General features: G+C 39.2%; 1 protein-coding gene across 7 annotated transcripts in view; it reads left to right on the top strand.

Moving 5' to 3' along the window:
* The window catches only part of NAPEPLD (N-acyl phosphatidylethanolamine phospholipase D), a 51,101-nt gene extending 37,816 nt beyond the window's left edge, over nucleotides 1–13,285 (top strand). For 5 of the 7 annotated variants that reach the window (XM_029233426.1, XM_029233428.1, XM_029233427.1 and 2 more), the window contains 2 exons: nucleotides 3,021–3,135; nucleotides 9,897–13,285. In XM_029233426.1, the coding sequence (XP_029089259.1) occupies nucleotides 3,021–3,135; nucleotides 9,897–10,025 (244 nt within the window). In that variant the 3' untranslated portion in view covers nucleotides 10,026–13,285. The remainder of the gene's footprint in view (nucleotides 1–3,020; nucleotides 3,136–9,896) is intronic. The other 2 variants (XR_003795223.1, XR_003795224.1) reach the window with 2 other exon arrangements.
* The last annotated feature ends 6 nt before the right edge of the window (nucleotides 13,286–13,291 follow it).

Here is a 13,291-nt window from a genome sequence, read left to right on the forward strand (position 1 = left end):
TGGAGAAAAAGGGCTTGGCCTATAGCATCAGTCCCTTGTGACGGTCTTACTGCAGGCAGCACTGAGGTTAGTCTGCTAAAGACATTGCTGCACTACTTACCACTTGCCCTGCAACCTCTCTGTACTGATTGCCTGTCTTCAGAGCACGGAGCAGATAAAGGTCACACGAGCATTTGAGACCCAGGAGACCCATCCGCTGCCTGTGTTTTCCTTAATACTGCCTATTTAAGGAAAAAGTGATTTTCAAGAATTCAGTTAGATTTCAGTCAACTCTGGTTGATAGGTACAAGTTAAGAGAAAATAAACACTAAAAGTAGCAAAGTAGGGGCTAATTTAAAAAATGTTTTATTTTCTGAAGTGCATGTACAGACTCATACAGAATGGTATGTAGGATGGCATTTTATTTAGGTGATCCTACAAACAGAACACTGATACATAGATGAATTGAGCAAATCTGATCATTGGTTTCCATCAGATTGTTATACTTTTCATTAACTTTTTAAGTTCACCAAAACCGTTTCATTGCTAAGTATATTAATGCTTATTTCTCCCTTTTTTCTAGTTTCTTCATTTAAGGGACTAGATATTTTTACCTTACTAAAAAATTATTATAAGCCAATAGTAGTGCTTGAATTTCACATAATTCTAATTCTGAATTCTAATGAAACCTCTTAAAACATCAGTCAACCTGTTTACAAATCAATTTTATATGGTATTGATCCTTATTCAATATATGTTCTTAGTATATTAGAATACTTATACTTGTGAAAATAAAATTTTCATATGTAGAAATATACAGACTTGTCATATACAGGTGATGATAAAATACGTACAACCGAAGTACACAAATGCACTCACATAATTCCCCCTTGCTTCTTGCACTGCAGCTGTCTTGTCACTAAGATGGGAGAAGGATGGGGAGGACAGTATTTGCTCTAAAGAATTAAATTGGCAGTAGCCTCTACTCTGTATTCCAGTTCTCTAGTCAGTTCTAAAGTTTTATTTTTATTTTTAGTTTTTTTGGCCATGCTGCATGGCACGTGGGATCTTAGATCCCTGACTGGGGATCGAACCCATGCTCTGTGCATTGGAAGCCTGGAGTCTTAACCACTGGACCACCAGGGAAGCCCCAGTACTAAAGTTTTAGAAATGTTGTTATCAACAAAACTTCAGAGTAGTCTATAAATGTAAGATGATCACACCCAAAACGATTTTCAATAATCTGCTTAGAATGTTTTCACCCGTACTTTTGGGATCTCCTGTCATCGGGCATTCTATCCAAGTCGGTTAGGATTTTGACTTTTTATTTTAATTTGTATACCAGAGTAAACATTTTAAATGTATTTCAGACATGAAAAGGAATATGTCTATCCCTTTGATTTGAAGTAGGAGTTTTTAAAAAATCAGTAGAGAGAAACAGCCAAAACTGTTTTCATCTTGCCCTGAATTCTAAGTGTCAGGAGATAAAGCAGAACAAGTGCTTCTCTAATCTCTTGTTGAGAACACAGTGGCTTTGTTTTGGGGCTCCCATCAGGCCCGGCAACTCCTAACAGTAAATAACAACCCTTGTGCTGTGCAGATGGATGAACTTTTCCATGACGTGTTCTACAAAGTGCAGCAGCCCCCTGCTCAATCCAGATCCCTTAATCTTCACTGCAGTGTTCATTGCCAGTAGCAGACCCAGGATATAAATAATGTGAAGACACTGTTGTTTTACCTCTTCTAAACTGCTGGCTGGGGGGGCTTCCCTGGTGGCACAGTGGTTAAGGATCCGCCTGCCAATGTAGGGGACACGGGTTTGAGCCCTGGTCCAGGAAGATCCCACATGCCGCGTAGCAACTAAGCCCGTGCGCCACAACTACTGAGCCTGTGCTCTAGAGCCCGCGAGCCACAACTACTGAAGCCAGCGTGCCACAGCTACTGAAGTCCACGTGCCTAGAGCCTGCGCTCTGCAACAAGAAGCCACCACAATGAAGCCTGCGCACTGCAACGAAGAGCAGCCCCTGCTCGATGCAGCTAGGGAAAGCCGGTGGGCAGCAACAAAGACCCAACACAGCCAAAAATAAATAAATAAAATAAATTTATAAAAATAAATAAACTGCTGGCTGGGCAAGCAAAGGATATGCCTGTATGTAGTACATTTTACTTTTGTATCAGAAATAATGCTCCTGGAAGTGTTGGCTTTGTCAACTCCCTACTCTTTTGGAAGAATTCTATGAAGTAGCTGCTGTACTTCATGCTTTGAATAAATTTTGTCTTGTTTAATCCTCACAATAACCTTGTGAAGTGGGCATAGTTTCTATTTCACGGACCAGGAAATGGCAGCTGGAGAAACTGAAGCAGCTCCAAAGGCATTCCCAGGAATTGGTAGAGCTGGGATTCACGCCCAGGCCCCCTGCCTCCAGAGCCGTCTCTTCCCAGGCATGAGGCAGCCTTTCACATTGCTAAACTCTATTTAGTCTCCCTGATGTACCCTTTCTTCTTGCCAAACCAAACACCTCATTCATCAGTTGTATGGTATTTAAATAAAATCCTTGAATAGAAACTGGATTTTTTTTGCTCCTGATCTTACAAATTATACACTAATTTTTGTTTCCTTTTCACTTTAGCACGTTAATAAAAAAATTGTTTCAGCAAGGTTATTTGCAACTGGAGTTTTGATTTCTAGTTCTTTGCCCATTATTCCGTTTCTTTCATTCATACCAGGACTGCAAAATATCTGCTTTTTAAAGTAAGAAGAAGATATCTTCAGAATAAATCATCAGTGAAATAAAAATGCATGTGAAACAAAATCCTACTGTTCAAAGGGAGGTTTTGCTTGAGACTTATCTACTGTTATAGCAGTTTGTAGAAGAAAGATTCTTATTTTTTTCCGGCAGAAAAGTGGACTGAAGGGAGATGGTTTTGCCTACTGTGATTCACTCCTGTGCAGAATGTTAAAGGTTGATTACATGAAGCAGTAATTAGAATTTATTGTATACTTAAAAGCCCAGATTTAATACATTACTGTGTTTTATCAGGTGGTTTATGAAATACCAGCATGTAGACCCAGAAGAGGCTGTAAAGATTCACATTGATGTGCAGACAAAGAGATCTGTGGCAATTCACTGGGGAACTTTTGCCTTAGCGAATGAGGTGAGTGTGACTGTGGTAACAATAACTCGTGACGTGTCTGACCGATGATAGGACTGATCACTGTACCCTGCAGTGTGTTCGGGAACCAAACTAGAATCAGAACCTGCGTGGTCATCAAGTGACTTAGGGTGGTAAGTCATATTAATTAGTAAAACGATATTTATGTACAGTGGGAAAAAAAATCCTCAGTGCATGTTGTTCTTTTGGCTTATTTCTGTAGTTAATGAAGCATGTGTTTATATAACCAAAAATGTGCGCAGCCTTAGTAAATAGAAAAATGAACCATCATGTCATCCCTCTCACGGGAGGCTTTTGTTCTGGCAGAAGATACGAGACATGCACATAATTACTCAGAGTGTTGTAAAGTGGGACAGATAAAGTGGTCTCAGAGTCAGGGACTGTTACGAATTGCAGGGATCAGGGAGAGCTTCGTGGAAGAGTTGACATTTGAACTTGGCTGTGAAAAGGCAAGGAGGAAGGCATTTCAAGAGGAGGAAAGTGTGGGATTGGAGGCAGCAAGCATGGGGAATGGTGAGGAATCGGTTCAGCCAGAGTATGGATGATAGAGAGGGCAATGGGGGAAGTGAGGCTGGACAGCTTGGAAGTTTTCAGAAGTATGTTATTCATCCAGTAAACACTGACTTGGTGTCTGCTGTGTGCCAGGCATTGGGATAAAAGGTGGTTTTATTCCTAGACTAGTACAGAAGAGCTTATTTTTCCTTAAGGTAGCTGAACCCTGGAACTCTGCTACTAGCCAGGGTTGTGGGATCAAACAGAAGCTTAGCAAAAACCATTCTCTCCTTTCCTCGATCCAGGGCCTGCCCTAAGCAAAATTTAGAAACAGATGACTGAACTTGGCTTCTATTTTGCTCTGTGTGGCATCTTCCACATTCCACGGCCTCTCTGCAGGAGCCCTGTGCTTTCATGCTGATTTAAGCACTCCCTCTCTGTCCTATTTCTGGCCTGCCCTCTCCCTAGTTGCATCTTATTCCAGAATTAATACACTGCCTGCCCCCTGCCGACTCCCCCCCCAGTCAGAATTCCCATTCCGCAATGCTGTGGCCCTGAGCCACACTGTTGGGGGACAGAATGGAATCAATAAATGAATGTCCACGGGCATGGGAAGGGTGAAGGAGAATATGATGTGTGTGTGTTTCTGTGTCTGTGTATTTGGAGAAGGGGGAATTTGATACTGGTTTCCATTGGTTTACCACTATTATTTAGAAGCAGTGTCTTATTCCGTGTGTGTGTATGTGTGTTCTATATGTATATAGGTAAATTTAGATATATGTATGTTTATGTTCTATATATAACATTTCAGCAACTTAGATGAAGTAATAGTATTTTATTAAACCTTGCAAAGAGAAGAGTCAAGGATGACTCCTAAATTTTTTTTTTTTAACATCTTTATTGGGGTATAATTGCTTTACAATGGTGTGTTAGTTTCTGCTTTATAACAAAGTGAATCAGTTATACATATGTTCCCATATGTCTTCCCTCTTGTGTCTCCCTCCCTCCCACTCTCCCTATCCCACCCCTCCAGGCTGTCACAAAGCACCGAGCTTAATATCCCTGTGCCATGCGGCTGCTTCCCACTAGCTATCTACCTTACTACGTTTGTTAGTGTGAATATGTCCATGACTCTCTCTCGCCCTGTCAAAGCTCACCCTTCCCCCTCCCCATATCCTCAAGTCCGTTCTCCAGTAGGTCTGCGTCTTTATTCCTGTCTTACCCCTAGGTTCTTCATGACATTTTTTTCCTTAAATTCCATATTAGCATACGGTATTTGTATTTTTCTTTCTGACTTACTTCACTCTGTATGACAGACTCTAGGTCTATCCATCTCATTACAAATAGCTCAATTTCGTTTCTTTGTAAGGCTGAGTAATATTCCATTGTATATATGTGCCACATCTTCTTTATCCATTCATCCGATGATGGGCACTTAGGTTGTTTCCATCTCCGGGCTATTGTAAATAGAGCTGCAATGAACATTTTGGTACATGACTCTTTTTGAATTTTGGTTTTCTCAGGGTATATGCCCAGTAGTGGGATTGCTGGGTCATATGGTAATTCTATTTGTAGTTTTTTAAGGAACCTCCATACTGTTCTCCATAGTGGCTGAACCAATTCACATTCCCACCGGCAGTGCAAGAGTGTTCCCTTTTCTCCACACCCTCTCCAGCATTTATTGTTTCTAGATTTTTTGATGATGGCCATTCTGACAGGTGTGAGATGATATCTCATTGTAGTTCTGATTTGCATTTCTCTAATGATTAATGATGTTGAGCATTCTTTCATGTGTTTGTTGGCCTTCTGTATATCTTCTTTGGAGAAATGTCTATTTAGGTCTTCTGCCCATTTTTGGATTGGGTTGTTTGTTTTTTTGTTATTGAGCTGCATGAGCTGCTTGTAAATTTTGGAGATTAATCCTTTGTCAGTTGCTTCATTTGCAAATATTTTCTCCCATTCTGAGGGTTGTCTTTTGGTCTTGTTTATGGTTTCCTTTGCTGTGCAAAAGCTTTGAATTTTCATTAGGTCCCATTTGTTTATTTTTGTTTTTATTTCCATTCCTCTAGGAGGTGGGTCAGAAAGGATCTTGCTGTGACTTATGTCATAGAGTGTTCTGCCTATGTTTTCCTCTAAGAGTTTGATAGTTTCTGGCCTTACATTTAGGTCTTTAATCCATTTTGAGCTTATTTTTGTGTATGGTGTTAGGGAGTGATCTAATCTCATACTTTTACATGTACCTGTCCAGTTTTCCCAGCACCATTTATTGAAGAGGCTGTCCTTTCTCCACTGTACTTTCCTGCCACCTTTATCAAAGATAAGGTGTCCATATGTGCGTGGGTTTATCTCTGGGCTTTCTATCCTGTTCCATTGATCTGTCTTTCTGTTTTTGTGCCAGTACCACACTGTCTTGATTACTGTAGCTTTGTAGTATAGTCTGAAGTCAGGGAGCCTGCTAAATTTTTAACTTGAGTAATTGGGAAGGTGGCTATGTTTTTTATAGAGATGAGAAGATGAGGAGAGAAAACCTCAGTCTTCAAGAGTTATTGTGTTAATGCAGCCTTCAAGAATTACTGTTTTAAATCTAAACTTCATCTTTATTTCTTAATGAAATATAAAACACACTCTCATTTAGTTTTTTTTTTTTTTGGTACGCGGGCCTCTCACTGCCGTGGCCTCTCCCGTTGCGGAGCACAGGCTCCAGACGCGCAGGCCCAGCAGCTGTGGCTCACGGGCCCAGCCGCTCCATGGCATGTGGGATCTTCCCGGACTGGGGCACGAACCTGTGTCCCCTGCATCGGCAGGTGGACTCTCAACCACTGCGCCACCAGGGGAGCCCTCATTTAGTCTTTTTGACATTAGTTGCATAAATTGAGAACTGCGAGTTTGCTAAATAAATTATAAAGTACATGGAATTTTGGGGGAGGATGTTTAGCCTATGCTTTGCAAACAGTTTTAAATGATTTGCATGTAAATAGTTGTAATAACTGCTTACTATAATATAAGCAGCTTAAGGATGTATTGACTTGGCGACACTTTAAAATTGTACGTATGGCAACATCTGATTCATCTAAGGAATGATGAGTGAATTTCCTAAATGATGTATTTAAGCACTTCAACTTAACCGACTAGTTTTGGTAGAAACAAACTGTAGGCACTACATAATATATGTTAACTTCTTAAATGACCAGGGTCTTTATTTTGAGTCTCTTCTGTTGGAGTAGATCATAAAACAGTGGCCCCTTTGAAAGGGAATGTATGAGCTGTCTGGGGCTGGTTGCCTGGCCCTTAATGGGTCCACACTGCTGGGAGCTTCTGCTTTCACCACTTACTTTTTCTTTTCCCACATCTTTATTGGATTAAAATTGCTTTACAGTGTTGTGTTAGTTTCTGCTGCACAGGTATATGCATACCTATATCCCCTCGCCATCCCACCCCCCTAGGTGGTCACAAAGCACCGAGCTGATCTCCCTGTGCTATGCAGCTGCTTCCCACTAGCTGTCTATTTTACACGTGGTGTAGTGTATGTATGTCAATGCTTCTCTCTCAATTCGTCCCACCCTCCCCTTCCCCCACTGTGTCCACAAGTCCGTTCTCTACGTCTGCGTCTTTAGTCCTGCCCCACCACTAGTTTTATCATTACCATTTTTCTAGTTTACATATATATGCGTTAATACATGGTATTTGTTTTTCTTTGTGACTTACTTTACTCTGTATGACAGACTCCAGGGCCATCCACATCACTACAGATGACTCAGTTTTGTTCCTTTTTATGGCTGAGTAATATTCCATGGTATATATGTGTAACCTACTACCTTGCTGTATACATATTGTTTGGTCCCATGGCTATTGGGCATTTTTACCTTCCCTGCAGGATTAATGTGCTTGTACTAAGAGATAGCTATCAGTCACTCAGAGGCTTTCTTGCCTACTTCTAGAGCTCCCTTCTAGATGGTTGAAGCAGAAAGATACTGCAACATCAAAATCCATACTAAATTATAGCTTATAACTAAAGTTACAGTCTAGGAAAGACATTATTAGTGTAGGGCAATTGTGTAAGTGTATTGTTGGCCAAGACTTGTAGAGAGAGCACAGGGGAGAAAAAATTTAACAGAAAATTATTTTTCATTGGGAAAGAATTTCATCATTTTGAAATCTCTTAAAAACAATTTTGCAAGGGAAGCTTCTTGACTTGGGCTATTATTTACAGTTAAATCTCATGGGGGATATATTAGCAATCTCCTATATGCATAAAAAAGACTAAAAGTGGATTCCTGTTGTCAACTAACCCATTAATAAGTGGCTCTCTCTAGGAATACCGGGTAACTAATGCAGAGTTAACCTCAGTTACTCCATAGTCAGTGGGAAGGCATCCCTGACCCTCTAAATGTAGCCATAAACATGGAAGTGAGCAAGCGGGGAGAAAAGACCCACGTGTGGCCAGTAACTGTTAGCAATGTGTACATCTGAAGCCACAGAAGACTTGCCTGGTTTTCCTAGTACATCACTGGCTGGCCCTTCCTACTCTCTGCTGCTAGTTCCTCGTCAGCAGGGAGTGCCTTAGGACTCAGTCCAGGGGCCCCATTTCTTCTCTAGTTGGTTACTCCCTTGGGCATCTCATTAGTCTTACGGCTTTAAACACCATCTACCCACTGTACCTCTCTAGCCCAGGTTTCCCCCTACAATCCATGTTTATGTATCCAGCTGCCTACCTGACTTCTCCACTTGGATGCCCATCAGGTACCCAAAACTTCAGTCTAAAACCAAACTTCCTGATCTTCTCTCAAAATCATTTCTCTTGATCTCAGTAAATGGCAACACCCTCCTTCCAGTTCCTCAGGCCAAACCCTTTACTCTCTTTCTCTCATATCCTCCCTCCAGCTTTTCCCCACACGCAGTCAGCTCATCCTTTAGATTGTATTTAGACTTTGAGTACCTCTTACCCCCGTCACTGATGCCACACTGCCCCTTACAGTCTGTTCTCAACGCTGCAGAGGGCAGCAGCCTTTACCCCTTAGATCAGATTGTGACCCTCCTGTGCCAGAAGGACCTGCAGCTTTCCATCACACTCCCCGTCAAAGCCACAGCCCTCACAGCTGCCTACAAAGCCTGGTGCAGTCTGCTCCCTCAGGTCTTTGTTCAAGTTGCCATCTCCAAGGGGACTTCTTAGATGGTTGTATTTAAAATTAAACCTCCACCCCCGACACTTACCAACTATGTTCTACCCAGAACATGTCACCCACTCAGATACTGTTTTCTTTATTCATTTCTTATCTGTCTCTGTATTGGGATGAAAGCTCTAGGAAGGCAAGGGTTTTTATTAGTTCACTGACCTGGCCGCTCTCTGGGTACTCACCAGCCATTGCTGCATGGAGGGTAGAAGCAGACTTACCACCAGTGATCAGAGTATAGAGACTGTTTGATTTTTATTTCTGCTTTAATTTTAACATTTTATAGCTTTTCTAATTGAAATTGGGGAAAAAAACCCTTGGTGTAATACGTGTTTTTTTCCTTTATTCGCTGTAAAAATAGCTACTATACACTGTAAATATTTAGCTCAAAAGAGAAATAACTGGTGAAATGATTTCTTTTATACCTTTTGCTTTCTTTAACTATAACACATGTTCAAGTGGTTTCAGTTTATTTGGTAAACATTTGAGTATGTTGAAACATTCTTCAACAGTGTGCTGTCTTTTTTTTTTGAGTTATGAAAAGGTGAGGAAACAAAAGGTAACTCCACCTGTTAAATCTCTTCCTCAGGCCCCTCTTCAATCCATAGACTACAGAATCAGTATTTGGTTGGGGTTTGGGGATGACAACCCTTCTTCAGCCAAAAATATTTTCTCTAGCGTTTGCTTGTACACACATACTCTTCCTTATAATCTAAGTTTCTCTGTTCTCCCAAACTATTGGTAACACTTAATTCTTTAGCATTGATTCCATTTAGACTGGGATTTCATGTAGGGAAATAGTGATCAGAGTTCATGCAGTCTAATAATGCTCAATCTAAGTTGGCCAAATTTGACATGCATGGTGTTAACAGATTGATAAATATGACATTTCTATTGGCTTAATGATCCTATATTAGAAAGTATGATTGACTCATTTGCTAATGCTTCAGTGAAAAGGAAGAGCATTACTTTAAGTAGGCTGTGTTGGTTATTTTAGTTTGAACTCTTGTTTGACATATCCCCCCAAATATATGTATGCTTAATCTTTTTCCATTTTTGTTTCTCTCTGCCCTTGGCCAGCATTACTTAGAACCTCCAGTGAAACTGAGTCAGGCTCTAGAAAGATATGGACTTAAGACTGAAGATTTTTTTGTCTTGAAGCATGGAGAGTCAAGATACCTTAATGGTGATGATGACAACTCTGAGTAAATATGAGCACAGGAGCTTTTAATGAAAAAGGCATCATCGGATATAAATCTAAAAGGACTAAGAAATTCATGAATATTACGATTTTTTACATTTGGAAACAACTTCTGCAGGTTTGTGTTCTATGTTGTAACCTGCTTCCTAATATGATTGCCAGTTCTTATAAACAGAGAAGAGTTCAGAGGTGGGTCATTTAAATAATGAAGGCTAATGTGGATTTTAGGTCATGTCTCAGTGACATAAACATTGCAATGGAATTTTTTTTACTAAAGCATTCTACTTTAGTGGTAGAGTTTTGAGATTATGAAAAACTGATTTTAAAAACTCATTTCTGTTTTTCTATTCTTAGGGGCCTTCTGCATGGTAAGTCAAGGCTGTCTACCTACCTAGATTTTCTCACAGGTCTGCACATAGAAACATATTTCTTACAGTCATGGTAGAGCAAATGATGACATTGATTCCCCACATGGTTATATGCCAAATGTTAAGAGATTTATTTTTTTAAACATAAAAACATAGGAGTTTGGGCTAAGTTACCATTTTTTTAAAAGAGAGGAATAATATACTCTGTGGCATACCTACAATCCCCAAATCAAAAGCCCTCTGAGCTGGGCAGAGGAAGGGGAAGTGTGGTTATGAGAAAATGTTTTATTTTTAATCTAAAAGTCAGACCTGCTCAGCACAAATACAGCTGCAAGGAAATAATTTACAAAGATAATGCAGATATTAAATGTTAATAGACCATATACTTTGAGTTAAATTTTATTCTTTCCATATTCCATCTTCTCTCTCTATATATATACTCATTATTTTTTCTGGTTTCTTAGCTCAAACCCCAGTATGTCAGTGAGCTTTATAAATATTTTCTGTTTTACATGATTCTCTTATATTTTTATATTACACGATCCTTAAGCACGGTTCTACTTTTATTAAGCCAGTGTGGAATATTAGTGGTTAAAAAAAAAAGACAGTGATTCTGGGAGTCCACTGCCCTGAGTTTTAGTCCTAGACAGGCTCTACACGCACTCCATTACTCTGAACCTTCCTAAATGAGAGAGCTGATTAGAGGCCCATTCTGTCTTCCCAATCCAGCCTCAGTGAAATGAACTTTATTCACACAAAATAATCAAAATAGGTTTCCTACACCAAATGCTACCCAGGTAGTGCCCTGTAATTTATTTTCACGTATATATATGCATGTTAGCCACTTAATCTGACTTTTAATCCTGCTTCTGCCTTGGATTCTCTGTCACCTAAGCTCAGTGTGCCTCAGTGTCCTCACGTGCAACAAGAGGATGATTTTCACCTACCTCCCAAAACTGAAGAATAAGTCTTTTTTTTTAAAAAAACACTTGGAAAATATAAGGGAGAAAATGATATCTTCAGATATCACTGCCTAATACAGATAGGTAGATTTGAAAGTGGAAAATAGGCTAATAATGCTTTTGATAATATATATTCAAGCATATAAGGACACTAAACATTGAGGACTAACAACTTTGTCTCCCACATTTTGTAAATTTGGAGAATAATAGCCAAGATAAATGTAAATAATATTTATCAAAATTTAGCATTTTTATCTACAAAGATGCAAATCTGTCAAGGGGAAATGTATATGTAATATAAGTGAATGTATATGATTTGTGGGCACTAAAGCACAAAAAATTTCCCCGTAAACTTTCAGGAAAAAACAAACAAACCACTTTTTCACTCCAAAGGAACATTTAGCAAACAGATGGGAATCAAGATGTTGGCTTATGGTGGATTAGCTTTGGCACAGGTTGCCCTAATACTAGCCAGAGTTCTGTGGTTACCTTCCTTGCTGTTGCACGCCAGACGGAAAATTCATCTCTTACCTCTGCTCTATGAAGCAAGCCAAGCGCATCTTGCTTAATTATTTCTTCTCCTTGAGTGGCCTTAATGTTAATTTTGTATTCACATGTACTGTTTAACTGAGGGGGTCCCCAGGCACTTTATATTATGTTCTAAGTTCCACTTAATTGGGCCTGCCTCATTTTGTAGGCTTCCTCCAAGCTGTAAGTTTTATGACCATTTGCATTCTTTCCACTTTGACATTTTGTTCATTAGGAAGTACACTGAGCTTCATCTCTCCTATCCACATTTTGAAGGGTTTTATGTACAAAGCAAAAACAAATTTTGAAGAGACTAATCCACTCTGTTCCCTCCATTCAGTCTAATACATGTCATAATACCTTTTCATTGTCTCATCCTCTAAGTCAATTTCATTTTCCTCTTTGATTAGCCAGCATCCATACCAACATGTATGATTTTATTGAAATCCCTTTCTCCCGTGATAACTGAAGAACACTTTGAAACTCACTGCCCAAGAGGGTGGGACCATCAATTAGGAGAAAGCCCACCTAAAAAAGGTAAGATGTGCCATGACCTACATAGGTAAAGATTGAACTGTGCACTTTCCCTGTGGAATTCTTTCTAGATGACTCCCCCCTTTTCTCTAGCATTTTGACATTTCAAACTCAATGCTCTGATTTCCAGGAAACGTTATTTGTTCAAACTAATAATAGAGGAAAAGAAGATAGGGTGTTTTAGAATCCAATGCTGCTACCGCACGTTGAAATCAAATCTTTGTTTTAATGTGTGTACATTTTGAATATTTTTTCAGTAAACAAGGAGGAAGATTAAGCAAAATTGTTATAAAGAAATGTGCCTTTCAGGGAGTTAACACTTATGTTTGCATCACTTGATAAATGATCCTTAGCCTTCATAATGTACATTATTACTGCTGTAGCTAATTTAGAATTTTCATCATGTTTCTACTGTAAAAATATGTCTCCCTGATAAATGATCCTTAGCCTTCATAATGTACATTATTACTGCTGTAGCTAATTTAGAATTTTCATCATGTTTCTACTGTAAAAATATGTCTCCCAAGTTTCATTTCTGTATCAGGATAACCCTGATAAAGCACATTTTTCTGTTTGAGGATTTGTGACTTCCTATGGAAATTTATGTATTTACAAATGAAATTTAAAGTACTCTTCTCTTAAAGCTTTGCCTTAAATACATGACTAGGAAAGCTTCTGCTTACAAATTGATTTACTTAATAACTAAGCATGGTGGTGGTTATGAACTTGAATATTACAAAACCTGGAGGGGGGAACCTGGCTGAATTCAAATATATCAATCAATAAATTGTTAGAGTAGCTTATGGGATAAAAATACTATTAAAAACTGCTGAGAAGTTTTCATATCTTGTAATTTTAATCATGTAAAATATGGGTGAAAAT

This window comes from Monodon monoceros, unplaced genomic scaffold (assembly GCF_005190385.1).
Source record: "Monodon monoceros isolate NGI ecotype Baffin Bay Population unplaced genomic scaffold, NGI_Narwhal_1 Super_Scaffold_2, whole genome shotgun sequence".
Classification (NCBI taxonomy): domain Eukaryota; kingdom Metazoa; phylum Chordata; class Mammalia; order Artiodactyla; family Monodontidae; genus Monodon; species Monodon monoceros.